Source organism: Scyliorhinus torazame, chromosome 2 (assembly GCF_047496885.1).
Source record: "Scyliorhinus torazame isolate Kashiwa2021f chromosome 2, sScyTor2.1, whole genome shotgun sequence".
Taxonomy (NCBI): Eukaryota; Metazoa; Chordata; class Chondrichthyes; order Carcharhiniformes; family Scyliorhinidae; genus Scyliorhinus; species Scyliorhinus torazame.
The window spans coordinates 149,582,191-149,610,080 of record NC_092708.1 but is presented as its reverse complement, the minus strand read 5'-3'; the positions used below and the strand labels follow the sequence as shown (position 1 = coordinate 149,610,080).

Below are 27,890 nucleotides of genomic sequence, written 5' to 3'. Positions count from 1 at the left end.
TCACCGTGTTTCCGGCTCTGTGTCTGTTTCAATCCGGGACCATCCTGTCTGGGGGCTGGAGGCTCTCACCCCATTCAAGCAGCGCCTGAGCCAAAACTCGGTAAGGAAATCACTGGGGAAATGCTGCCTTTGGCTTTTCCTTGCAATAGATGGAGTGAAAACTGCCCTTGTGCTGTTGGAGATGTCTGAGTGCAGGGAGCTGCAGCTCCCTATTCTGGTCTTCCTCCTTTTCCTTTGTGGCCTAGCCCTACAAAGGCATCCTCCCCCTTCTCAACACAAAGTGCTTGAGTAGGGTTAACACCACATGTTGCAATTTCCTCAGCGTTTTAATGGTTTTTAAATTTGCTTTGTTGGCTTGGTTTAATATTTAGCTAATAGGTTTGAGAAATTAGGTAACGCAGTCGTTCAGTGCACCGCAAGTGTTGTCACAATTCTCGATTGGAGGAGAGGTGGTGGAATGTATTTGTTGCATTCCCCTCCTGATAATAGTATCGAAAGTACAGTCAGCAAGTTGACAAGGTTAGTAGATATTGATCAGAATGCTGGGGGTTTAGATAGATTAACGGTTAGCACAAATCTGCACAGCTGGCCTTTTCTTCATTTTGTAAACGTGTGGCTGCTAGGAGTCCTGTTAACATGATCTTGTTTTGTTAGTTGCCACCGTTTTGCCTCGGGTATTTTGAATCGACGTAAAATAGTCATAGCAAACCTTATTTCAAACTAACGGATTTTAAACAATGAATTGTTTTAAAGTGGTACATTGGTTGGTGTTAGTCTGGATTGAGTAGCATATGAAACAACATTCACCAACAAATTGGAGCATTGGATGTAATAACTATGGAATAATAGTCGCTATAACTGAGCTGTATAAGTTTGAATATGACTTGTAACTTACGATTCCTCACTATCTTTTATGAGATGAGGAAAAATATTGTGTTAATAGTGTTACAACATAAAAGTGGTCTGTGGATATTAAAAAATCAATATGGCTAATCTGATGAATGTAGAAATTTCAAATATATTGATTGTTTGGTAAGGGTTAACAGCGGGTTAATGAGTGTGAGACTGCTGCAGTGATGTTTTTTAAACATCCTGATGGAAAGACAGCTAGGCTTTGTGGCTACAAAAGGGATAATTAAAGCATCGTAAAAGTAGTGGCTAATGGAATTTTGTTTATTTAAAGGAGGTTCCCTGGGGAGTATATAATTAGAGATATTGTGTTTGGCTTTGGGAAGATTATGTAGTTAATGGGAGGAGCCAGGGGCTGAAGCAGTCAGATGTTGAGTTTAGTTAAAGATTGGGATGTGAACAGACCAGCTTCTCTCAAAACAGTTTGGTTTAGATTTTGTCTGTGAACAGAACAGTAGTTTTGAAAAGGCTGGCAAGTTAAACAGTCGTCTAACACACAACAGAATCTGCAGGCTGTTTCCTGACTGAATTGATCTCTCTCCACTCAGTCTTTTAAAAGGAACACTATTCAAATGTAGAGGTAGCCCTGTGTTTGCTAACTGCATTCAAAAGTGGATTTTGATGACTTCCGGGGGTGTGGGCGAGCAGGGCGGCCGCAATAACAAGAGCTCCCGCCGGTGGCCACGATTCGCAGCTATTTTGGGAAAATCCCCGAGTCCTCACGCACCCCCTGACTATCGTCGGCCTTTGGGGCCGCCACGAGCAGCCAGCGTGGCCGTTTTAAAAACCGGCGAAGAACCCCGCGTGGGTGTCGGGCGGCGGGGGCTGAGGCGCTGGATCTGGCGCGGGAGGTCAGAGCAGCGGGGGCGGAACTAGGAGGAGGCCGAGGCCAGGGCACTATGTAGGGAGGGTGCTCCACGTCGGATGGCTCCCACCTCGGAAAAAGAAAGAAGGTTGAAGCCTGGTCCCAGGTGAATGCAGAGGAGAAAGAAAGAAGGTTTAAGGAATTTTGGTGAAAGTTTTTTTTTTCTCTTCCCCCCTTTTTAAAAAAAAAAAATGTCAGATTGATGAAGGACAGGAGGGTGAAGGGGGAGAGAGGAGAAAAGAAAGAAAATAAAAAACAATAAGCCGCTAAAGGATGCGAAGAGCAGCGTCGAAGAAAGGAGGAAACGCGGCTTCGTCGCCGAAGGAGAAGACGAGCAAAAGTGTTGACAGGATGGCGGAAGCCGAACTTCAAGGCTGGGCCGCACTACTTACGGTGGAGAAGATGACCGAGGTGATGGCGGTGGAGCTGAAAAACAGTTTGTGAGGCACATGGAGGCCTTGAGGAAAGAGACGGCGGTCGTGTTGAGGTAATTGGTGGAGGAGGCAATCGGCCCGATGAGGGTGGAGGTGGCAAAGGCATCGGCCGAGGTGAGAGAGCAGGGCGAGGAGGTGGAGGAGGCTGTGACACGACACAGCGACCAGGTCACCTCGATGGGGGACGAGCTGCGGAGGGTGGTGGAGGTTAACAGAGGACTCTGAGCAAAGCTAGAAGACTTGGAAAACCGCTCAAGGCGGCACAATTTGAGAATTGTGGGCTTGCCTGACGGGACAGAGGGCCCAAGGCCAACGCAATACTTCGCTAAGAAGTTGGTGGAGCTGATGGGGGCGGATGAGAGCCCCACCCTGTACGAGCTAGACAGAGCTCATCGGTCATTAAGGCCGAAGACCAAAGTAAACGAGCCGCCAAGGGCAGTAATTATCTGCTTCCATAAGTTTTGCATGAAGGAGAAGGTATTAAGCTGGGCGAAGCAGGAGCGTGCTGTGGAATGGTACTGCGGTTCGGATCTACCAGGACTTGACGGTGGAGTTGGCAAAAAGACGAGCGGCGTTTGGGCGAGTGAAGGCGGCTTTGTACAAGAAGGGGGTGCGATTTGGTGTGGTGTACCCGACGAAGTTGAGAGTAACATATAATGCCAAAGACTTTTATTTTGAGACAGCGGAGGCGGCTGAGGCGTTCGTGAGGGCAGAAGGCTTGGGACAGATGTGAAGAGCGGAACTGCAAGAGAGACTGTGCACTGTGTTTGAGCGGCTGAAAAATGTACAAATGTTACAACTTTCCTTTTACTGATTTGTATTGAAATTTACTTCTCTTTGCGTTGTTACAGAGTTCAAGTTAATGGCGTCTGTGTTGCCACGGTTAAATGTTATGTTAGTGAATTGTAGGGGTCGGATTGTTGGGTTTGTTTTGGTGTTTCTTTCTCTGGGACTGGGTGGAAGGGGGTGAGAGGTCTTGGCGGGGGGAGCCACCCGCGCCAGTTAACTAAAGTCAGTTAGTGAACGGGGGTGAGGTGAGAGGAGGGCTGCGGACGTTGGAGCCTGGATAGCAGGCTTCAATGGGCCTACGAGGCGAGCAAGAGGGATGGATGTTGGGGATGTTTTTATAGGGGGGGGGAGGGGTTTGATGTTAACAATGGACAGGGGCGGGTCAGACTTATGGGGCAGGGCCCGATGGTATGGTGATGGTGGATAAGAAAGATAGGGGGGGGGGTGAGAGACCCCCAGTAAGGATAGTCACGTGGAACGTGAAAGGGCTAGGAGGTCCGGTCAAGGGTGCTTGCACATCTTAAAAGTTTGAAAGCCGATGTAGCAATGCTGCAGGAGACTCACTTGAGGGTGAAGGACCAGGTGAGACTTAAAAAGGGCTGGGTTAGCCAAGTGTTTCACTCCGGATTTGATGGAAGGGCTCGAGGGGTAGCGGTGTTGGTCAGCAAAAGGGTACGCTTCCAGATGGAGAAGGTGGTGGCAGATCAGGGGGGTAGATATGTGATTGTGGCAGGGGTGCTGGAGGGGAGATTAGTGGCGCTGTTAAGTATATACGGTCCCAATTGGGACGATGTGGGATTCGCGAGGAAGGTGTTTGGGGCTATTCCCGACTTGGACATGCATGAGCTGATTGTGGGGGGGGGGGGGTACTGGAACTTGGTGCAGGAGCCAAGGTTGGACAGATCACGGCCGTGCTCGCTGGTCCCATCAGGGGGGGCGAAGGCGCTGGCTGGGCTAATGGTGGAAATGGGAGGGGTGGACCCTTGGAGATTCCTGCACCCAAGGGAACGGGAGTACTCGTTTTTCTCAGCGGTCCATAAGGTATACTCGCGGATCAATTTTTTTTGTGGTGGGTAAGGCTTTGCTGGCTGGAGTCAAGGGGTCGGAATACTCTGCAATTGCAGTGTCAGATCACGCTCCACATTGGGTGGATATGGTGCTGGAGAAGGGGGCAGCGCAGAGACCGGGGTGGAAACTGGATGTGGGGCTTTTGGGGAACCAAGTGTTCTTGTGAGAAAATTGAAAAGGTAATTAAGGAATATGTAGGTTTCAATTGTACGGGTGAGGTGTCGAAGGCAGTCGTCTGGGAAGCTCTAAAGGCGGTGGTGAGAGGTGAGGTAATTTTGTTTTAAGGCCAGGGTGAATAAAGAGGAGAGGTTGGAGCGGCAGAGGGTAATAGATGAGATGTTGGAGGTAGATAGGAGGTATGCAGAGGATGGGGACCCGGCAAAGCTGGAAAAGAGGAAGGAACTATAGGCGAGCTTCGACCGATTGTCCACCAGGAAGGCGGTGCGCCAACTGAGACGAGCAAGGGGTGCAGTTTATGGACATGGAGATAAAGTAGTATGTTAGCAGGTCAGCTCCGGAGGGAGGCAGCGGCAAGGGAAATTCTTCAGGTGAAGGATAGGGCAGGGAAGTTGGTGGTGGCTCCAGTGCTGATTAACAAGGTTTCTGACGAGTTTTATGAGAGGTTGTACAAGTCCGAGCCACCCGGGGGAGACCGTGAGATGCAGGAATTTCTAGATGGGTTGGAGTACCCGAGGCTAGGGGAGGGGGACAGGGCTACATTAGAAGGAGTGATAGTGGAGCAGGAGATAAAAGATGCGATTGGGAGGATGCAGTCGGGGAAGGTGGCAGTGCCGGATGGTTTTCCGGTGGAATATTAGAAAAAAATTTAAGGATAGGTTGGCACCCCTGATGGTGGGGATGTTTGAGGAGGCGATAGGGAAGGGGGTGTTGCTGCAAACCTTGGGGCAGGCATCGATTTCCCTGTTGCTTAAAAAAAGATAAGGATCCGACGGAGTGTGGGTCGTATCGGCCCATATCACTTCTGAATGTGGACGCAAAAGTGTTGGCGAAGGTACTGGCGGGTAGGCTGGAGGAGTGCCTCCCGAAGGTGATAGGGAAGGATCAGACGGGGTTCGTGAAAGGGAGGCAGCTGTTTTAGAACATTAGGAGGGTTTTGAACGTTGTTGTAGCACCGGCGGAAGGGAAGGAAACAGGGGTAGTTGTGGCATTGGATGCCGACAAGGCGTTTGATCGGGTAGAATGGGGGTACTTGATGGCAGTGCTGGAGAGGTTTGGGATTGGACCAAGGTTTGTGAACTGGGTAAAGCTATTATATAAGGAGTCGAAGGCGAGTGTCCGCACAAATAATATCAGTTCGAGATACTTTTCTCTCCACCGTGGGACGAGACAGGGATGTCCTATGTCCCCCCCCTGCTGTTTGCACTTGCGATTGAGCCGTTGGCCATCGCATTGAGAAGTTCGGAAGCATGGAAAGGAATAGTGCGGGGGGGGGGATAGAGCATAGGGTGTCCTTATATGCCGACGACTTGCTGCTGTATGTGTCGGAACCAAGTCCGTCGATAGGAGGAATATTGGGGCTACTGCGGGTATTTGGGTCTTTCTCGGGGTACAAGTTGAACCTGGACAAGAGTGAATACTTTGTGGTGTCTCGGTTGGGGGTGGGGGCGCTGCCATTCCGTAGAGCAGGGACTCATTTTAGGTATCTGGAGGTGCAAGTTGCCCGGGAGTGGGAGAGGCTTCGCAGGTACAACATCACTAAGAGTGAAAGCCGATCTGTCAAGGTGGGACGGCCTTCCTCTGTCACTGGCAGGTCGGGTACAGGCGGTTAAAATGAATGTGTTGCCGCGATTCCTGTTTATTTGTCAATGCCTACCGATTTTCCTGCTAAAGTCTTTTTTGAGGGAGACTGAGGGAAGTATTACCTCATTCATATGGGGAGGGAAGGTGGCCAGAGTGAGAGAGGTGCTGCTACAGAGGGGAAGGCAGGCAGGGGGTTTGGGTCTCCCGAACCTGTTGTACTACTACTGGGCAGCGAATGTGGAGAAGGTGCAGAGCTGGGTCAGAGGGGTTGATTCTCAGTGGGTCAGAATGGAGGAGAGTTTGTGCAGGGGGTCGGGGCTGAAGGCACTAGCAACAGCGCCGCTCCCCATAGCTCCGGGGAAATATTATGGGAGTCCGGTAATAATAGCTTCATTGAAAATCTGGAGGCAGTTTCGCCAACACTTCGAGTTGGGTTTAGGGTCATGGGAAATGCCGATTCGGGGGAACCACAGATTTGAGCCAGGGAGGTGGGATGGAAGTTTTCGGAAATGGGAAGAGAAGGGGATTAAGACGCTAAAAGATTTGTTTCTTCAGGGTCGGTTTGCAGATTAAGGGTGACTATGGGTAATCCCTGATTCCTTTTTGTCATTTGTTTATGTAAACATGCGGGCTGATGTTTGGGGGTTGGTGGGCAGATGGGATTGTTGTTATTATGGGGATTGACATATCTTGCTGATTATTGTTTATTGTTGATGGGTGTAAATGCGGGAGAAAATGTGAAAAAGGAGGAGAATAAAAATATATATTTTTTTAAAGTGGATTTTGATGAGATGAGTTTTGCTTGAGTGGAGATGAACGATAGCAGTTAGGAGTGTTTCATTGTTAAGCATTGTTTAACAGGCGATTGTAAGTTATTTGTATGCTGATAAAGTTAGAGTAATACTGTAATAAAGTTAGTAATAAAGTTTGTCTTCATATAACATCCCTATTTGTGCACAAAGTCACTCCTGGAGTGAAATATCCTTTCCCCTCAGTCTTCCAAATTCAATATTGGAGGTTCTTCCGGTATCCGAGCCACTGTATGAGTCTGGTCCAGGATCGTAATTGAAAATCGGAAGGGAAGTGTTACCATTTTTCATTTGCACTACATGCTACAAAAGATTGAAAATGAAACAGTGACTGAGGTCTGCATAGAAGAAAAAAGGCATTCATAGTGTATTTCATAATAGCCCAAAGTGCTTTACAGTGTGTGTAGGTAACTCGCCAATTTGTGCACAGCAATGAGACGATCTGTTTTGTGATGCTGATTTAAGGATGAACATTGGCCAAGACAACTGAGGGAACTCGATCTTTGAATAGTGCTATGATATCAGCTCTTAGTTTAATGTCTGTGTCTTGACAGTGGGACACTTTTCCAGTGCTACACTGATGTGTCACTCCACATTACAAACTCAAGTCTCAGATCTGGGAATTGAACCTGCAAGCTGATTGGGAAATTAGAGTTCCATCACTGAGCCAAGGTTCACGATTAGAATAAAATTAAGTGTTATGTCAGAATAACAGAACAATAAGGTCCGGTCATTTTAATTATCTCAGTATATAATGGAATAAAGATAATAAATGTAAATGAATAATTAAGGAGCAGAAGGATATATTGGTAGCTGACGTAAAGTAGGGGGGTGCTGGAACATAAACACTGGAACAAAATTGTTAAACTGAACGAAAACAGTTATTTTGGATTGCAGTGAGGGATGGAGCTTTGCTCTATTTTTGGAAATAAAGTGGAGTAACCAGCTGCTGGGAAAACAATTAGAAATAGCAATTGCAACATACTAAATTCAATGTTAAATTGAAAAAGGGATGGAGCGAGTCAGAAGTGCTATTCTGGGAAAGGGCAAAGTCATTTAATTGGTTAGAAAGGTTAGCAAATAGGTCAACTGAATAATGGTGGGAAATTATGGAACTGTTAAGAGGACAGAAAGAGGCCGTTTGGCCAGTCCAGTCAGTGCTGCTTCTCTGCAAGAACAATCACGACGCTCCCACCGTGTCTCCATCTATCTGTATAGACATCTTATGATTTTGAACACTTCTATCAAATCGCCTCTCAGTCTCCTCTTCCTTAAGGAGAGCAACTCCAGTTTCTCCAGCCTAGCCATGATAGTGAAGTCCCTCAACCCCGGAACCATTCTATTAAAGTTTTCCTGCACTCCTCTTCATTAAGTAACCTCCTTCATAAAGTACAATGCCTGGAATTGGGAACCTAATTCCAATTGTGGCTGTACTATTGTTAATACATTTCACCAATAGCTTCCTTACCTTTGTACTCGTATGCCCCTGCTTATGAAGACAATTAACCCAAATGTTTTTTTAAAATTGCTTTCTCTTTGCCATCTTCTACAATTTATGCAGTAGGCTCTCTGGTCCTATACGTGCTTTAGAATTATACTCTTCCGTTTATGTTGTCTCTCCTTGCTCTTACTACATAATATATCATTTTGCAATTCTCTGCATTAAATTTCACTGGCCGCATATCAAATCGCTGGCTTTGAAAGCAGACCAAGGCAGGCCAGCAGCACGGTTCAATTCCCGTAACAGCCTCCTCCCGAACAGGCGCCGGAATGTGGCGACTAGGGGCTTTTCACAGTAACTTCATTTGAAGCCTACTTGTGACAATAAGCGATTTTCATTCATAATCTACCAGCCGATGTCCTCTTGAAGCCGATCACCACCCTTCTCACAGTTCACAACACTTTACAATTTTGAAATTGTGCCCTTTCTACTCAAGACATTAACGTATATCAAGAAAGGCAGCGGTCCTACCAACCCCTGGGGAGTATTACTAAATACCTTGCTGCAGCCCAAACGGTTACCATTATTATAGGGCTGTGAAATAACAGGTTTTATAAACATATTTATATTATAATGCCATTAAAATATTGCTGAAGAATTTTAGAATTTTTATTTCTATGCTAAACGTATTACATGTGCATTCATTGATTTTTGGGGTGAAGATGGTGGTGCGGTAGTAAAGTTAATAATGCAGCGGCCCAGGCTAACGTTCTAGGAACATGGGTTCATATCCCATCAGAGCAGCTGGTGAAATTTAAATTACATTTTAAAAGCCTGAAATTGAAAACAAGTCTCAGTAATGGTAACCATGAAACTATAATCTATTGTCATAAAAACCCATCTGATTCACCAATACCCTTTCGAGGAGGAAATCTGCCTTCCTTACCTGGTCTGACCTACATGTGACTCCAGATCCACAGTAACATGGTTGACTTAAAATTGCCCTCTGAAAGGGCCCAGCAAGCCACTCAGTTCAAGCACTATTAAGGATGGGGGACAGATGCTAGTCTTGCTAGTGACACCCACCTCCCATAAAAGAAAAACATTTAAAAATGAAAGCAGACTGGAAGAAATCAGGTGTGGGAGAAATGATAGCAATTGAGTTAGGTGCAGCATAAAGAGTACCATCTTTTTAAATCATTGTCTAACCAATGATGAGCTTTCAACAACCCTTATTTTCATTTGATTAAAAAAATTAAATGCTTGACTCCCAAGGATGTAAATTCTTTTTTTCTTAATCCTTGCAGGTAAAAAGATGAATGTTGGCGTTGCACACAGTGAAGTGAATCCCAACACCAGAGTGATGAACAGCCGTGGAATATGGCTGACATATGCACTTGGTGTTGGGATGCTTCATATAGTGCTCTTGAGCATCCCCTTCTTCACTGTTCCTGTTGTGTGGACTTTAACAAATGTAATTCACAACTTGGTGAGTAACTGACCATTTATACTGCCACTGTTTGCTGTTTTACATATCCCATTGCATTTTCTGCAAAAAATCGTTTCATACAAATTATTGCAGTCATCAAAGAATCAATTACTAACAGCCCTATGTAATGAGTGTTTCCTGCAAGGTTGATTAGAAAACCGTTTTGGATTTTTAATTAGAAATTGCTTTTTCGATATTTCATTGTATTTCAGGGATTGTAAACGAAAACCTGCACTGTATGACAGGTTTTTATAACTTGGAATGCACTTAATCTGCTTTTGAGCATTGTCCTAAATGTCAGGTTGCTTTCTAACTATCAAAAAATAAAGGAGAAAGTAGGTGCTTGCTATTTTAATCAAATGTTTTAATGAGCTGCAACTAAGGTCACAAAAAGAATTCACAGCAATTTTATGTTTGAACAACAATGTTTGACCTTCGTTACCTTTTTTCCATTACGATTGTACTTGGGAAGCAGCAATCACCTTTTAAAAAGAACAATGAACAACAGGTGGGGATAAGTTAGATAGTTACCTTCAAATTAATCCAGTATCTCCAGCCAAATGTGATTGTTGTAGAGGTCCCATAGATATTATGCTGTTAGAGATAAATAACGGAGCCATTTTATTTTTGCAGTTTTAGATGAATTTTAAATATACAGCTGGAATAATTCATTAATGGGCAGGAATAAAGTGTATTTATTATTTTGCAATGTTTGCTGGAGGCTTTTCATTCCATCAAATGTTGGTTTTAAATTCTTGTGCCAAAGTTGGAAATACTAGTCTCTGTTACATTTCTTCTTACTTAGCTAGGATAAGCACCCTGGAATTATAGCTATAGTAGAAGTTGGCATTGAGTGGAAATGACAGGACGTTTTGATTAGTAAAGAAACAATTGCGCTGCTTTAACCTGGCAGCAACTGCATTTTATTGTCTAGAGCTTGATCGAGAAAGGGGGCACAATCTACATCAAGGAACGTACAGGATAGGATAATGCAAGAAAGAGGAGCTAATGCCTGATACCAAGAACTCAATATTTCAAAAATCCTGGAGGAGTACAGAAAGTGCAATGGTGAAATTAATAAAGAAAGTTTGTGCAACAAAGAGGGCATCAAAAAATATTGGCAAATAAAATAAAGGAAAACCCAAAGATGTTTTAAGAAAATGAGTGTCTTTAAGGCGGAGATAGATTCTTGATTAATTAGGGGTTATGGGGAGGAGGTAGGAGAATGGGAATAAGAAACATACCAGCCATGATCGAATGGCAGAACAGACTCGATGGACCGAATGGCCTCATTCTGCTCCTATAACTTATGATGTTATAAAGAACAGTAAGCTAACTAAAGAAAGAGTAGGGCCAGTTGGAGATCAAAAGATAACCGGTTTGTGGAGGCAGAAGACTTGGATATGGTTTGTAATGAACGTCTTCACAGGAGAGGGGGACAATGCAGATGTTATAGAGGATGAAGAGTCTGAAATGGGATAAGCATAGTGAAAGAAGTTCAGCATCTTTGGAAGTGGATGAATTTGTCAAGCCTGGATGAACTGTAACCCTGGTTGTTAAGAGAAGCTGGGGAAGTAGTAGCAGAGGCTCTGACCATCATTTTCCAATACTCTCTGGCTACAGGCAAAGTGCTAGAAAGGTGTTAATGATGAACCGTTCAAAAAAGGAGGAAGGGGTAGACACGAGGCCCAAACCCGGTGGGTTAATATTGGAAAATATTCGGATACACTATTTATCATCAATTTAGAAAGACACACACAGGCAGCACTGTGGCGCAGTGGGTTAGCCCTGCTGCCTCACGGTGCCGAGATCCCAGGTTCGATCCTGGCTCTGGGTCACTGTCCGTGTGGAGTTTGCACTTTCTCCCTGTGTTTGCGTGGGTTTCACTCCCGCAACCCAAAAGATGTGCAGGCTAGGTGAATTGGCCATGCTAAATTGCCTCTCAATTGGAAAAATAAATTGGGTACTCTAAATTTATTTAAAAAAAGAAAGACACACAAATTAGTCAAGAGAGTCTGCACAGAATTGTTGAGCAACGCTTGCATCTGGCTAATTTGACTTCATTTTTTGCGCAGGTAAGGAGGATTGATGATAGTACCAAATTTGATGCAGATGGATTTTGGAAAGGTTTTTGATTAGATCCCATGTGACAGACTAGTCAGAAAAGCAAAACCTGACTGTGTTTAAGGGAAAGTGGCAATTTGGATATAAAATTGGCTCATTGACCATTATCCTTTTCCCCTGTCAATGGCTGCTTTTGTGACTGGGAGGCTGTTTCCAGTGGGGTTCTGCCAGGCTCAGATCTAGGTCCTTTGCTTTACATGGTATATATCAATAATTTAGACTTGAGCTGACTTCCGGTTGCGGTGATGCCGAGCTAGCCGCACGTTTTGGCGGCTCCAGCTCCGACGGACCTTCGGGCTCTTTTAAGAGCCCCAACGGGGAATTTTTTGTCGACCCAGCCCGGTGTGGGGTGGGGGAGAAGGGAGTGTGTGTCGTCGTCCCCCCCCCCCCCCCCCCCCCCCCAAACGAAGGATGAAAAAACCGGCGGCGGCGGCTGCAGCCCGAGGAATCATCGACCAAAAGGTCAGAGGGAGAGAAGTTCAAGATGGCAGCGGAGAAAGCGCAGGCGACATGGGGGCCTGAGCAGGATGAAATCGTGAGACGGTGCGTGGAGCTGCTGGAGAGGGAGGTGCTGACCCCGATGCTACAGGCAATTGAGGGGCTCAAGGCGACATTAAAGACCCAGGAGACAGAGCTTCGCGTGGTGGAGCAGAAGGTGACAGATATTGAGGACGAGATCCTGGGCCTGGCGGTTAAGACTCAGACGCACGAGGCACTTCATAAAAAGTGCACTGAAAGGATCGAGGCCCTAGAAAACGGAGCGCGAAGGAAGAACCTTCGGATACTTGGTCTCCCTGAGGGTGTGGAAGGAGTGGACTGTGGAGCGTACGCAAGTACGATGCTGAGCTCACTGATGGGTGCTGAGGCCCCTACGGGCCCCATGGAGGTCGAGTGGGCAAATCGGATTCCGTCGCGAAGACCAAAAGCGGGAGAACCACCGAGGGCGATAATCGTGCGATTTTACCGCCTTAAGGACAGAGAAGAGGTCCTGAGATGGGCTAAAAAGGTGCGGTGTAGCAGATGGGAGAACGCTGTGGTACGGATATACCAGGATTGGAGTGCGGAGGTGGCGAGAAGGAGGGCGAGCTTCAACCGAGCCAAAGAGGTGTTGCATAAAAGGAAGGTGAAGTTTGGGATGCTGCAGCCGGAAAGACTATGGGTCACGTATCAGGAGAGACACCATTATTTCGAGACGGCAGAGGAAGCATGGTCCTTCATCAAAGAAGAGAAATTGGATGGGAACTGAGGGACTGATGCTGCAGGAAATTTCATTGTTATTGATTTTGTTAATGTTATGGGTGAAGTTAATTGAGAAGCAAACTGGGAAGGGGGGAGACATTGGGGAAATGTGGGCGCCGGTGATGGGGGAAAGACGGGACACAGTCGGAGAATGGGGAAGGGGAGGGGGAGGGGAAAGGGAGCTGCGCCATAAGAGGCGGGTCAGGTAAACGGATGTTCCCGCGCCAGAAAGAATAAGGCGGGAAGACAGGCGCAAGGCGGATGGGAGTTCCCCCACACTGGGGGGGTCGAGGAGTGAGCAGGAGCAGCCGCGGTCAGTTGAAAGTCAGCTGACTTATGGAAGTGACATGGGGGGAGCAATCAAGCTAGATAGGGATCTAGCGGGGGAAGGGGACAACTGGGTTGCTGCTACGGAAATGGCTAAAGAGTGGGTGGGCGGGGATGGTGTGCGACGCTGGGGGAGCGAGCGGGAGCGCGGAGGCGGGATATAGGACTGGCCTAGAGAAGGTAATGGCTAGTCGACACGGGAGGGGGGCAGGTAGCCCCCTAGTGAGGCTGATCACGTGGAACGTGAGAGGCCTGAACGGACCGATAAAAAGGGCCCGAGTGCTCGCGCATTTGAAAGGACTAAGGGCAGACGTGGTTATGCTCCCAAGAGACGCACCTAAAGGTGGCGGACCAAGTTAGGCTAAGGAAAGGATGGGTGGGACAGGTGTTCCACTCAGGACTGGACGCAAAGAACAGAGGGGTGGCCATTTTGGTGGGGAAACGGGTAGCATTTGAAGCAAAGAACATCGTAGCAGATAGCGGAGGTAGATATGTAATGGTGAGTGGTAGGCTGGAGGGAATGGAGGTCGTGTTGGTTAATGTGTATGCACCAAATTGGGACGATGCGGGATTTATGAGACGGACCTGGAGGTAGGAAACTTGATTCTAGGAGGGGACTTTAATACGGTGCTAGACCCGGGGCTAGATAGATCTAGCTCAAGGACCGGAAGGAGGCCGGCAGCGGCCAAGGTACTTATGGGGTTTATGGACCAAATGGGGGGAGTGGATCCATGGCGATTTCTTAGACCTAGGGCTAGGGAGTTTTCCTTCTTCTCCCATGTCCATAAAGTGTACTCCCGGATAGATTTTTTTTGTTTTGGGAAGGTCGTTGATCTCTAGGGTGGAAGAAGCTGAGTACTCAGCCATAGCGGTTTCGGATCATGCCCCACATTGGGTGGACCTGGAATTAGGAGAGGGCAGGGAGCAGAGAACACTCTGGCGATTAAATGTGGGACTGATGGCGGATGAGGGAGTGTGTGCAAGAGTGCGGGGGTGTATTGAGAGATACCTGGAGGTCAATGACGACGGCGAGGTCCCTGTGGGAGTGGTTTGGGAAGCACTAAAAGCGGTGGTCAGAGGAGAGCTGATCTCTATTGGGGCCCACAAAAGGAAAACAGAGGCCAAGGAAAGGGAAAGATTACTGGGGGAGATTTTAAGGGTGGACAGGGAATTTGCAGAGACCCCGGAGGAGGAATTGTACAGGGAGAGGAGACGACTCCAGACGGAGTTTGACCTTCTGACCACCAGAAAGGCGGAGGTACTGTGGAGGAAGGCACAGGGGAGGAGGTATGAATATGGGGAAAAGGCTAGTCGCCTGTTGGCTCATCAATTGCGAAAGAGGGCAGCAGCGAGGGAGATGGGAGGAAATAGAGACGAAAGGGGAGACACGGTGCGAAGGGCAGGAAAGATAAATGAGGTGTTCAAGACCTTCTATGAGGAACTGTATAGGTCTCAACCCCCAGAGGGAGAGGTTGGGATGCGGCAGTTCCTGGACCAATTGAGGTTCCCGAAAGTGGAGGAGCAGGAGGTGGTAGGCCTGGGGGCACCGATTTGAGGTGGACGAGGTCATTAAGGGACTGGGAAGCAGGGAAGGCCCCGGGGCCAGACGGGTTCCCGGTGGAATATTACAGAAAATATGTGGACTTGTTGGCCCCATTGATGGCGAGGACGTTCAATGAGGCCAGGGAAGGGGGGACTCTACCCCCGACCATGTCGCTAATTTTGAAGAGGGACAAAGATCCGTTGCAGTGCGGGTCCTATAGACCTATTTCACTATTGAACGTGGACGCCAAATTGCTGGCAAAGGTACTGGCATCGAGGATAGAGGACTGTGTCCCGGGGGTGGTGCACGAAGACCAGACAGGGTTCTTAAAGGGGAGACAACTGAATGTCAACGTGCGACGACTATTAGGGGTGATAATGATGCCCCCAGTGGAGGGGGAGGCAGAGATGGTGGCGGCAATGGACGCAGAGAAGGCATTTGATAGGGTGGAGTGGGAGTATTTATGGGAAATGTAAAGGAGGTTTGGGTTTGGGAACGGGTTTATTAGCTGGGTTAGACTTCTTTATGGGGCTCCAACGGCAAGCGTAGTTACAGGTCGACATAGATCGGAGTATTTCCGACTATATAGGGGAACAAGACAGGGATGCCCGCTGTCTCCATTGTTGTTCGCGTTGGCAATTGAACCTCTGGCCATGGCGTTGAGAGACTCCAGGAAATGGAGAGGGGTGATTAGAGGGGGAGAGGAACACCGAGTCTCGTTATACGCGGATGACCTATTGTTATACGTGTCGGACCCAGCGGGGGGGATGATAGAGGTTATGTGAATTTTGAGGGGGTTCGGGGAATTCTCGGAGTATAGGCTAAACATGGGGAAGAGTGAATTATTTGTGATACATCCAGGGGACCAGAGTAGAGAGATAGAAGGCTTGCCGCTAAGGAAAGTGGAAAGAAACTTCCGATACCTGGGGATTCAGATCGCTAGGAGCTGGGGAACCTTGCACAGACTTAATCTGACACGGCTGGTAGAACAAATGGAGGAGGACTTCAAGAGGTGGGACATGCAGCCTCTATCGCTGGCGGGCAGGGTGCAAGCAATTAAGATGATGGTCCTCCCGAGGTTCTTATTTGTATTTCAATGTCTCCCTATATTAATCACCAAGACCTTCTTTAATAAAATAGACAGGAGCATCACGAGCTTCGTGTGGGCAGGGAAAGTCCCGAGAGTAAGGAGGGGGTTCCTTCAGCGTAGTAGGGACAGAGGAGGATTGGCACTACCGAACTTGGGCGATTACTATTGGGCCGCCAGTGTGGCAATGATACGTAGATGGATGATGGAGGGTGAGGGAGCGGCGTGGAAAAGACTGGAGAGAAAGTCCTGTGAAGGGACGAGTTTAGAGGCGCTGGTGACGGCGCCGCTACCGTTCTCACCTAAAAAGTTTACCACAAACCCGGTTGTGGCGGCAACACTGAATATCTGGGGACAGTGGAGGCGACAGAGAGGGGTGCGGGGAGCCCTGGTGGGGTCCCCTATCAGGAACAACCATAGGTTCGCCCCAGGAAGAATGGATGGAGGATTTCAGAGCTGGTACCAGTTGGGAATTAGGAGGGTGGGAGATTTATTTATAGATGGGACTTTTGCGAGCTTGGGAGCATTGGAGGAAAAGTATAAGTTGCCCCGGGGAAATTTCTTGAGATATATGCAGGTGAGGGCGTTTACTAGACAACAGGTGAGGGAATTTCCGTTGCTCCCGACACAGGGGATACAGGACAGGGTGCTTTCAGGGGTGTGGGTCGGAGAGGGCAAGGTGTCAGAGATTTATCGAGAGATGAGGGAAGAGGGGGAGGAGTCGGTGGGCGAACTAAAAGGAAAGTGGGAAGAAGAATTAGGGGAGGAGATAGAGGAGGGTATGTGGGCTGATGCCCTAAGCAGGGTGAATTCCTCTTCCTCATGCGCCAGGCTTAGCCTGATTCAATTTAAGGTGCTACATAGAGCACACATCACAGGAGCAAGATTGAGCAGGTTCTTTGGAGTGGAGGACAAATGTGGGAGGTGTGGCGGGAGCCCGGCAAACCACGCACATAGTTTAGGTCAATAGATAAGGGGGTTTTGTTACTTGTGTATGGTTAAAAATTTCTGTATTGTTACTGTTGCATTTGTTTTGTAAGAGGAAAAATTGTTGTTTGGGAAAATAAATTTCAATAAAATATATATTTTTAAAAAATAATTTAGACTTGAATGTAAGGGAATTCATCCCTACACCTCCACTACCGTACCTTGCTTTCCTCCTTTAAGACATTTCTTGAAACCTACCTTTTTCATAGAATCATAGAATTTACAGTGCAAAAGGAGGCCATTTGGCCCATCGAGTCTGCACCGGCCCTTGGAAACAGCACCCTACTTGAGTCCTTCTTAAGCCCACACCTCCACCCTATCCCCGTAGCGCAGTAACCCCACCTTACCTTTTTGGACACTAAGGGCAATTTAGCATGGCCAATCCACCTAACTTGCACATCTTTGGACTGTGGGAGTAAACCGGAGGAAACCCACATAGACACAGGGAGAATGTGCAAACTCCGCACAGACAGTGACCCAAGTCGGGAATCGAACCTGGGACCCTTGAGCTGTGGAGCCATAGTGCTAACCACTGTGCTACCGTGCTGCTTTTGTAAGCTTTTTGTCATCTGACCAAATATAATCTTGTGTGGCTCAATATCATACATTGACTTATATTCCTTCAGAATGCCTTGGAATGTTTCATTTTATTGAAGTTGCTAATGTTACCAGGACTGGAAAAGAAATTAGCTGAGTTAAGAGTGGATCTACTAAACGAGAGTGAGGTGGGGGGAGGGGCTGCGGCCATCGGAGCCTGGCAGAACAGGGTCTGAGTGATCTAGCCGGGGTGGAAAGTTAGGGGGAAGGACCCGAGGTTGGGGATAGGAGTTTTACAAAGGCAGTGGACGGGAGGAGTTGGAGAGGGGGGGGGGGGTGTGTTTACAACTCTTGGGTATCATGTACGGTACTCTTACAGAGGTTGGATGGCGTTGAGTGTAGGGAGGGGGGGGCGGCGGGGGGGGGAAGAGAGAGAGATAGTGGACTCTATAGGTTAATGGTGACCATGAGCGGTCCCGGACTCCTTTTTCTTTTTCTCCTTTGTTTTTTGTTTCGACCGTGGGTTTGTTTTATTGGATGCATTTGACAGGTGGGCCGTTGTTTGGGGTGGTGGGAGGATGGGTTCGTTGTTATTGCTGCTGTCACTGGCCAGGTACTCTGTGGATCCAGTGGTGGTGTCGGCTTTAAAGTTGCGTGGGCAGTGTACGCAGCACTTGGGGCTGGAGGGTATGTCGTTGTGGGCACCAGTTTGTGATAGTCATAGGTTTGCGCCGGCAGGGCTGGACGCGAGGTTCCAGGGCTACCTGCAGGTGGGGATTGAGTACTTCAGGGACTTGTTTTTAGGGGAAACATTTGTGAGGAGTTAGAGAAGTTGTATGAGTTGCCCAAGGGGAATGAATGTAGGTTGCTGCAGGTTCGGGATTTTGTGAGGAGAGAGGTGCCGTCCTTCCCGGGAATTGAGGGGTCAGCGGTGGGGGTGGGGGGGGGGTTGGTGTAAGGGAGTTAAAATGGGGAAAGTGGGATGTGGCCAGGGTGTTGGTGTCAGCGGGGTTAGAGGGTTGTGGTTGTTTATTCGGTTGATGTGTTCTTCTGATATTCTGTGTCAATTTGTTTAATGCCTTGAATTAAAAAATATATATTATTTTTAAAAGGTCATTGACCTGAAAAGTGAACTTTGTATCTCTCTCCACAGATGCTGCCAGACCTGCTGAATGGCTCCAGTATAGTCTGGTTTCTAGTATCCACAGTATTTTGCTTTTGTTTCAATCAGGGCTCTTATCTGCCTTACCATGCAGATTTACTATCTTTACTTTACTTTTGGGGCAGCACGATGGCGTAGTGGTTAGCACTGCTACTTACGGCACTGAGGACCCAGGGTTCGAATCCCGGCCCTGGGTCACTGTCCGTGTGGAGTTTGCACATTCTCCCCGTGTCTGCATGGGTTTCACCCCCGCAACCCAAAGATGTGCAGGTTAGGTTGATTGACCATGCTAAATTGCCCCTTAATTGGAAAATAATAATGGAGTACTCTAAATTTGTTTAAAAAAACAACTTTCAAAGATTCTTTTAACATCTAATCTTTGCATCAAAGCATGTTAGGAAAAATTGCAATTGCCGTGGGAAGCCTTAATTCGTAGTTTCCTAATTTGGGCAAGCTTTGATTTTCCTGGGAGAATCATGTCCATTACTTTTGGTATTTGTTTCTGATTGGACTGTGGTCATTTTACAATGTTATACTTCCACTTATTTGCAGGGAATGTATGTGTTCTTGCATGCAGTTAAAGGGACACCCTTCGAAACACCTGATCAAGGGAAAGCAAGACTTCTGACACATTGGGAACAACTGGATTATGGAGTACAATTTACATCTTCCAGAAAATTCCTTACTATCTCACCAATTATTCTGTAAGAACCCACTTTGCTTAAGTAAATGCATACAAATCATAATTCGTATACCATCTTGTGCTGTTGTGATTGCACAGCTACACTAATGATACTGTTCTGAAATTGAGCACTGCATTGTAGATAACACCACAAGATGTCCTCAGATGGGTTGTGTTTTCTATATGACTTTATTTTCAGAATAGAATTAAAGATGAATTCAGACATTACTAACCTTTCTACTTTCCTCTTGTGTGATTGCATCCAACTGTGAAGAGAAGTTCAATTGTTTTAATTAGCTAGAACTGTACTTGCAAATTTGAAGTTTGTAATCAAACAGCAAAGCAAATATGATGGGACCACACTGATATCAGAGTCTGATATGTTAGGTGTTTGTATGAACTGCTTATAAGAGGTGGTATGAACCGCTTGTAGGAGGTGCTTATAGGAGGCCTCAGTTAGCCCAGTTGGCTGTACGGCTAGGGTGTGATTAACACCAACACTGTGAGGCTTTGATTCCCATTCCGGCAGAAGTAGACCCGGGACTTCCCTCCTCTCCCTATCCGCAATTAAAACTCTCAGCACTTTGCCATGGTTCAACAAATAATTGCATGTTATACTTCTTTCATTGAAGCAAACCCACTCCAGACCTACAGACCCGTTGAGCCCTGCGGCTTCCCTCTGTCTGCTCTTACTCTGCGCTATGTTTATCTCAGTCTCACCTTTTTCCCCAGTCTCTACACGTACGGCATGGAACTATGATGTAATTGCAATTACGGAGACATGTTAAAGAAGGGTCAGGACTGGCAGCTTCACGTTCCAGGATATTGTTGTTTTAGACGGGACAGGAGGGGAAACAAAAGAGGTGGGGGAGTTGCATTTCTGATTAGGGAGCAGATCACAGCTGTGTTGAGGGAGGACCCATTGGAGGGATCTTAGAACATAGAACATTACGGCGCAGTACAGGCCCTTCGGCCCTCGATGTTGCGCCGACCTGTGAAACCACTCTAAAGCCCATCTACACTATTCCCTTATCGTCTATATGTCTATCCAATGACCATTTGAATGCCCTTAGTGTTGGCGAGTCCACTACTGTTGCAGGCAGGGCATTCCACACCCTTACTACCCTCTGAATAACGAACCTACCTCTGACATCTGTCCTATATCTATCTCCCCTCAATTTAAAGCTATGTCCTCTCGTGCTAGACATCCCCGTCCGAGGAAAAAGGCTCTCACTGTCCACCCTATCCAATCCTCTGATCATCTTATATGCCTCAATTAAGTCACCTCTTAACCTTCTTCGCTCGAACGAAAACAGCCTCAAGTCCCTCAGCCTTTCCTCAAGATCTTCCCTCCATACCAGGCAACATTCTGGTAAATCTCCTCTGCACCCTTTCCAATGCTTCCACATCCTTCCTATAATGCGGCGACCAGAATTGCACGCAATACTCCAAATGCGGCCGCAACACAGTTTTGTACAGCTGCAACATGACCGCATGGCTCCGAAACTCAATCTCTCTACCAATAAAAGCTAACACACCGTACGCCTTCTTAACAACCCACTCAACCTGGGTGGCAACTTTCAGGGATCTATGTACATGGACACTGAGATCTCTCTGCTCATCCACACTGCCAAGAATCTTACCATTAGCCCAGTACTCTGTCTTCCTGTTATTCCTTCCAAAATGAATCACCTCACACTTTTCTGCATTAAACTCCATTTGCCACCTCTCAGCCCAGCGCTGCAGCTTATCTGTGTCCCTCTGTAACTTGTAACATCCTTCCGCACTGTCCACAACTCCATCGACTTTAGTGTCATCTGCAAATTTACTCACCCATCCTTCTACACCCTCCTCCAGGTCATTTATAAAACTGACAAACAGCAGTGGCCCCAAAACAGATCCCTGTGGTACACCACTAGTAACTGGACTCCAGTCTGAACATTTCCCATCAACCACAACACTTTGTCTTCTTCCAGCCAGCCAATTTCTGATCCAAACTGCTGAATCCCATTCCTCTGTATTTTCTGCAGTAGCCGACCGTGGGGAACCTTATCAAACGCTTTACTGAAATCCATGTACACCACATCAACTGCTTTATTTACCCTCATCCGCCTGTTTGGTCACCTTCTTCTCAAAGAACTCAATAAGGTTTGTGAGGCACGTCCTACCCTTCACAAAACCGTGTTGACTATCTCTAATCAAATTATTCCTTTCCAGGTGATTATACATCCTATCTCTTATAAACCTTTCCCAGACTTTGCCCACAATAGAAGTAAGGCTCACTGGTCTAAAGTTACCTGGGTTGTCTCTACTCCCCTTCTTGAACAAGGGGACAACATTTGCTGTCCTCCAGTCTTCTGGCACTATCCCTGTAGACAAAGATGACTTAAAGCCAAAGGCTCAGCAATCTCCTCCCTAGCTTCCCAGAGAATCCCAGGAGAAATCGCATCCGGCCTAGGGGACTTATCTATTTTCACACTTTCCAGAATTGCTAACACCTCCTCCTTATGAACCTCAAGCCCTTCTAGTCTAATAGCCTGAATCTCCGTATTCTCCTTGACAACATTGTCTTTTTCCTGTGTGAATACTGACGAAAAATATTCATTTAGCACCTCTCCTATCTTCTCGGACTCCACGCACAACTTCCCGCTACTGTCCTTGACTGGCCCTACTCTTACCCTAGTCATTCTTTTATTCCTGACATATCTATAGAAAGCTTTAGGGTTATCCTAGATCCTACCTGCCAAAGACTTCTCATGTCCCCTCCTGGCTCTTCTTAGCTCTCTCTTTAGGTCCTTCCTAGCTAACTTGTAACTCTCGAGCGCCCTAACTGAACCTTCATGTATCATCTTTACATAAGCCTCCTTCCTCTTGACAAGTGTTTTGACTGCTTTAGTAAACCACGGTTCTCTTGCTCGACCACTTCCTCCCTGTCTGACAGGTACATACTTATCAAGGACACGCAGTAGCTGTTCCTTGAACAAGCTCCACATTTCCATTGTGACCATCCCCTTCAGTTTTCCTCTCCATCCGATGCATTCTAAGTCTTGCCTCATCGCATCATAATTGCCTTTCCCCCAGATATAAGTTTTGCCCTGCGGTATATACCTATCCCTTTCCATCACTAAAGTAAACTTAATCGAATTGTGGTCACTATCACCAAAGTGCTCACCTACCTCCAAATCTAACACCTGTCCTGGGTCATTACACAGCACCAAATCCAATATGGCCTCGCCTCTCGTTGGCCTATCTACATACTGTGTCAGGAAACCCTCCTGCACACATTGGACAAAAACAGACCCATCTAAAGTATTTTTTTGTTTTTTTGGGTTAGAGGAGGGGGTAGAGAGTGAAACACTGAAGAAGTGTTTCGGGTTTAAGTGTCACTTGACAACAGCTCCTCCACAAACCACCTTCAAGTTAGGGTGAGCACACGGATGTATGCAAATTTCCCCCGCAACAGCCAATCAGCAACTCCACTCTACTGCCCTCTGCTGCATGCTTGTCTTCACTTGAACAGCTAGGGTCTCTTGCTGAGGTACACCTTCAAGTTAGGGTGAGCACATGGACGTATGCAAATTTCCCCACAACAGCCAATCAGCAGCTCTGCTCTACTGCCCTCTGTGGTGAGGCATTACGGGTGGAGCTCAGGAATAAGAAAGGTGAAATCTCAATGTTGGGAGTGTACTATAGACCTCCCAATAGCCGCAGGAGACCGGGACGGTTGTGTAGTCAAATACTGAAAAGGTGTGAAACTTTTAAATCTAGGTTTTAACTTCTCCCATATTGACTGGGAATCCCTTACAGCCAGGGGCTTGGATGGAGAGCAATTTGTTAGATGTGTCCAGGAGGACTTTTTGATACAGTATGTTGACAATCCAACCAGGGAGGGGCCATTCTAGACTTGGTTTGGGGAATGGGCCAGGCCAGGTGATTGATGTTTCAGTGGAGAGCATATTGGGCTTAGCGACTATAATTCCATAAGATTTGGACTAGTTAGTGGCGGGCAGCATGGTTTTGTATGGGGAAGGTCATGTCTCACCAACTTGATTGAGTTTTTTGAAGAGGTGACAAAGAAAATTGATGAGGGAAGGGCTGTGGATGTAGTTTATACGGACTTTAGTAAAGCGTTTGACAAGGTCCTACATGGCAGACTGGTACAAAATCTAAAATCACATGGGATTTGGGGTGGGCTGGCTAGATGGATACAGAACTGGCTTGGTTATAGAACACAGAGTAGTGGTGGAAGGGTGTTTTTCGGAATCTGTAGCTAGTGGTGTTTTGCAGGGATTAATGGTGGGAACTCTGTTGTTTGTAGTATATGTAGATGATCTGGAGGAAAATGTGGGTGGTCTGATTAGTAAGTTTGTGGATGACATGAAGATTGGCGGAGTTGCTGATAGTGCCGAGGATTGTCACAGGATACAAATGGATATCGATAGATTTGTTTTGTGCACAGAAATGGCAGATGGGGTTTATTCTGGACAAATGCAAGGTGATACATTTTGGAGGACCAAATCTAGGTATGAATTATACTGTAAATGGCAGAACCCTTAGGAACAATAACATACAGGGAGATCTGGGCCTGCAGGTCCACAGTTCCCTAAAGATGGCAACACAGGTGGCCTAGGTGATTAAGAAGGCATATGGCATGCTTGCATCAGTGGGGGCACTGAGTACAAGAGTTGGGAAATCATGTTGCAGCTATATAAAACCTTGGTTACTTGGTTAGGCTGCATTTGGAGTATTCCGTGAAGTTCTGGTCACCACATTATCAGAAGGACGTGGAAGCTTTGGAGAGAGTGCAAAGAAAGTTCAGTAGGATGTTGCCTGGTCTTGAGGGTGTTCGCCATGGGGAGAGGTTGAATAAACTAGGATTGTTTTCACTGGAAAGACTGAGGCCGAGGGGAGGCATGATAGAGGTTGATAAAATTATGAGAGACATAGACAGGGTGGACAGTCAGAGGCTTTTTCCAAGGCTGGAAGTTTCAATTACAAGGGGGGCACAGACTCAAGGTGAGAGGGAGAAAGTTTAAGGGGAGATTGGTGGGGTAGGTTTTTCACGCAGAGAGGATGTGGTGGAAGCAGGCATATTAGCAACATTTAAGAGGCATCTGGATGGGTACATGAATAAGGAGGAAATAGAGGGATACGGAACGAGTAAGGGCAGAAAGTTATTTTTTTGTTAGGCATCGTGATCGGCACAGGTTTGGAAGGTCGAAGGGTCTGTTCCTGTGCTGTACATTTCTTTCTTCTTTGAAATAACATTAAACCTGTAAACAGGCCAGCAGAACAAGTGAGCAAGCCAGACGTCTCGCTACTGACAATGTATTATAGAACAAAATGGAAGGAAAAGTGATGGAAATATTTTAATATCCAAATGAAAGTTTAGCAAATACAAGTAATAGCCTTTATATGCCAGCTGTAATATACAAAAAAAACCAAGGTGCTTTGTAGATGGACCCAACAAAAATGCAACGGGAAGTCTAGAAAGACAAGATTAGGAGAAATTGTCAAATAACTGGCTAAAGAAATGGAGTTTTATGTTTATTTAAAGAAGGTGCAAATGGTTCCTGGGGAAGGATGGGAGTTCTTTTGAGTAGGACCCATACAGTTCAAAGCTCTGCACCAATCCAATGAAGGGAGGGAGGGGATGATGTACAAAATGTTGAGTCACAGGAGCCAGATGTTTAGGTGGAATGTAAGGCTGTGGAAGGTTTCAGAGATGGGCTGGGTTAATATCGCGGACAGATTTGAGACTTCGGATGTGGATTTTAAATGAGTTATTGAAGGATATTGGGAACCAACTTGGGTCAAGAGGAATGAGCCACTAGAACTCAGTGCAGACTTGATATGAGCACAAATGTTTATGGAGAGTGGTGGATGAATGGCTATGGTTAAATCTGCAGGAGGTGAAGGCACATATCAGGGAATTGTCAGACTGTGTTGTAGAGATGAAAATATATTAAATTGATTTGCAACAATGATTCTTTCTGAAATTCACTCTGCCAAGGTTGAACCAGCCAGCACCATTAGCAATTTGGATTTTGGCCAGCTTAGTCAGAACATTAAATTTGGAAAAATAATGTAATAAAATGCAATTGAAATGAAAGCAGTATTGCAGCACAGTGGCTAGCTCAATGATGGGCAGAGATTTGAGAGCAGGTCACCTGTCCTCCTTCACTCTAAATAGCTGGCGTATATATTTAAAGATAGATAATATTTTTAGCATGAAATCTTTTTCTAGCCTGTTGCAGAAACTAGAAACAATGATGACACAATGGAAATAAGAGAAATAGTGAATTTAACAAATGCTTGCAATTTGTTTTTTAAATAGCTCATGGAGATGCAGAATCCCATGAATAAGAATTATATTGGTATGAGGAGCAAAGGGCCTTTGTTAAATTATGTGGACTTGCAAGAAACAATTGTTGAACTTTTCATTTGAGTTTGCTAAATTTCATTTTATTTCTTGCAGGTATTTCCTGGCCAGTTTTTACACTAAGTATGACCCAACACATTTTATTGTCAATACAGCATCTCTCTTGACGGTGTTGATTCCTAAGCTGCCTCAGCTACATGGAGTTCGGATCCTTGGAATAAATAAATACTAATTTGGATGTCATCACCCATGTTCTAACTAGCTTGTTATATTTACTGGGAAGACTTAAAGCTGGTAATCTGCTGTACTGTTAACTGTAACTAGAGTGTACTGAGCAGTCTATGTACGTCTTAATGCCATTTTCATTGTTTGTATCCATTTCAAAAAGGGATTTTATTTTTGTTTTGTAAAAGGAGAAAAAAACAAATGAAATCTGGTAATTGGAGCATGTATAAATACTTAATATTGTAAAAAGCTTCCCACAAGAAACTGGGCAGGCCCAGCTCTGAAATTGGAAGGAGCTTTATTGTACTGAACAAATTGTGCACAGCTTTATGAAGATGGCACAAGTGTATTAAAGAAAGGAGCTGCATAGAAGTACAGCAACCTGAGACACTCAAAAGAGTGAAAAGCTTGTTCATTTACTCATTTACCATGAGGTACAGAGGATTGAGTCACTACCATTATCAAGAGATGGTTGGCAGTTTGAATTTTAAGATTCTTTTTGTCATCTTAAGTCTTGATTAAAAGCACACTGTTGCTTCTGTTTTTTTTTCATTGAAGATTAAGAAAATTATGGTACAGGGGTAGATTTTGTGGAGAATCAAACTAATGCTCAATATATTGAGCTATTGTAATCCATTTTTAGGGTTATACTAGTACGATTTCTCTTTAAATGGCTTCACTTCTATCAATTATCCAAATGAAACATTTCATAGCTTGGAATATCCAGTAGGCTACATGCTTCTGTTCCATGCAATGTCACCTGACTATGTGTAGTCAGTATATAAAGTGATATTACATTGCACAATTTCTTATGTTTCATGTTGGAGGAACTTACTATGAAATTGTATTTCATAGAAAACTTGTGATTTGTTGTGTATTTTGGCTGATGACATTTTAGATACCAATTGTTTCTCAGCTTTTCTGTACCACTGATCTATTTGATTTAGTTTCATTGGTGAGATAAATATGTCAGTGTTCATTCATTTATAACTCATGTTAATTTCTCAATCTGTTGCTTAATTCAGGAAAATGTGTTGAGCAGGAGTCAACTAGCTTCATTTTTTTTTTAAGTTTGGACCGGTCGCCCCAGCTGCTCTTGCACAAATCTTGGCAGCTGGCTTGAGAGTGGCACTGGTAGAGTATTGAGATTTGGTTGTCTTCATTCTCGGCCATGAATATTTTTCTTTCACAACTCCATAGCTCTTGGAGTTCTTGTAAGGAATTGTACAAGCAACCCAAAATCCTGACACATCAACTTGTGCTTGCTGACATATCAAATTCTTATCGTCTGCCATTGCATGTTATCAGCAGCACAATCAATTGAGATTGGTTCAATATTCTGTATTAGGGTAAGTGTTTACCAAAAAAATTGCAAACATTACCCCAGACCACGCATTTGGCCTATTTATTTGAACCTCCTTTTGTGAAACATGTGTGAGTAGAGCTTAGTATTGATTTAAAAAATAAATTTAAAAAACAATTATAAAAAAAAAAAAGCTTGAGACAATTGAGCTTTCTACTAGTATTTCCAAAATAAAAACCATCTATGTTCTTTCTATGCAATTAAAACATCTTTGGGGAAAAGTTAATTCTTTATAAACTATAAAACTGTTTTGACTTTATAGTATTGTGACTGATGGTTTTTTTGAAATTGTAATGATTTACTTAATTAAGGCTGCATTTTGAATGGTGACTGTCTCCATTTAAAATTGAAAAAGCAACATGAACTGGCATAATGTTAAATGCTAAAGTAAAGGAGAGAAATGTATATTTTGCTGTAATCCATTGTTTTATTGTATAAATTTATTTTTGTATTTGATGTTGCTTTTTTCCCTTAATTTATTCAGGGTGCTCTTTCTATTCCAACCTCCTGGCATTTCTAACTATTCTGTAACTTTGTTCACATGCAGAAAAATGATGTTCATGTTAAATTCAGATGGTGGTATAGAGCAATTGCCTATACAGTATAACTGTGATAACTTTGAAAATAGTAGCAGAAAGGCAATTATTAAAAAATATTCAAGAGCCTA

The 27,890-nt window shown here is 45.4% G+C and overlaps 1 protein-coding gene across 1 annotated transcript; it reads left to right on the top strand.

Annotated features, from left to right (window-relative positions):
- The first annotated feature begins 7 nt into the window (after positions 1-7).
- On the top strand, positions 8-27,890 carry ormdl1 (ORMDL sphingolipid biosynthesis regulator 1). Its single transcript, XM_072478160.1, has 4 exons — positions 8-100; positions 9,384-9,565; positions 19,124-19,275; positions 25,732-27,890. The coding sequence occupies exons 2-4, from the start codon at positions 9,392-9,394 to the stop codon at positions 25,865-25,867; spliced, it is 462 nt and encodes a 153-aa protein (XP_072334261.1). The 5' UTR covers positions 8-100; positions 9,384-9,391; the 3' UTR covers positions 25,868-27,890.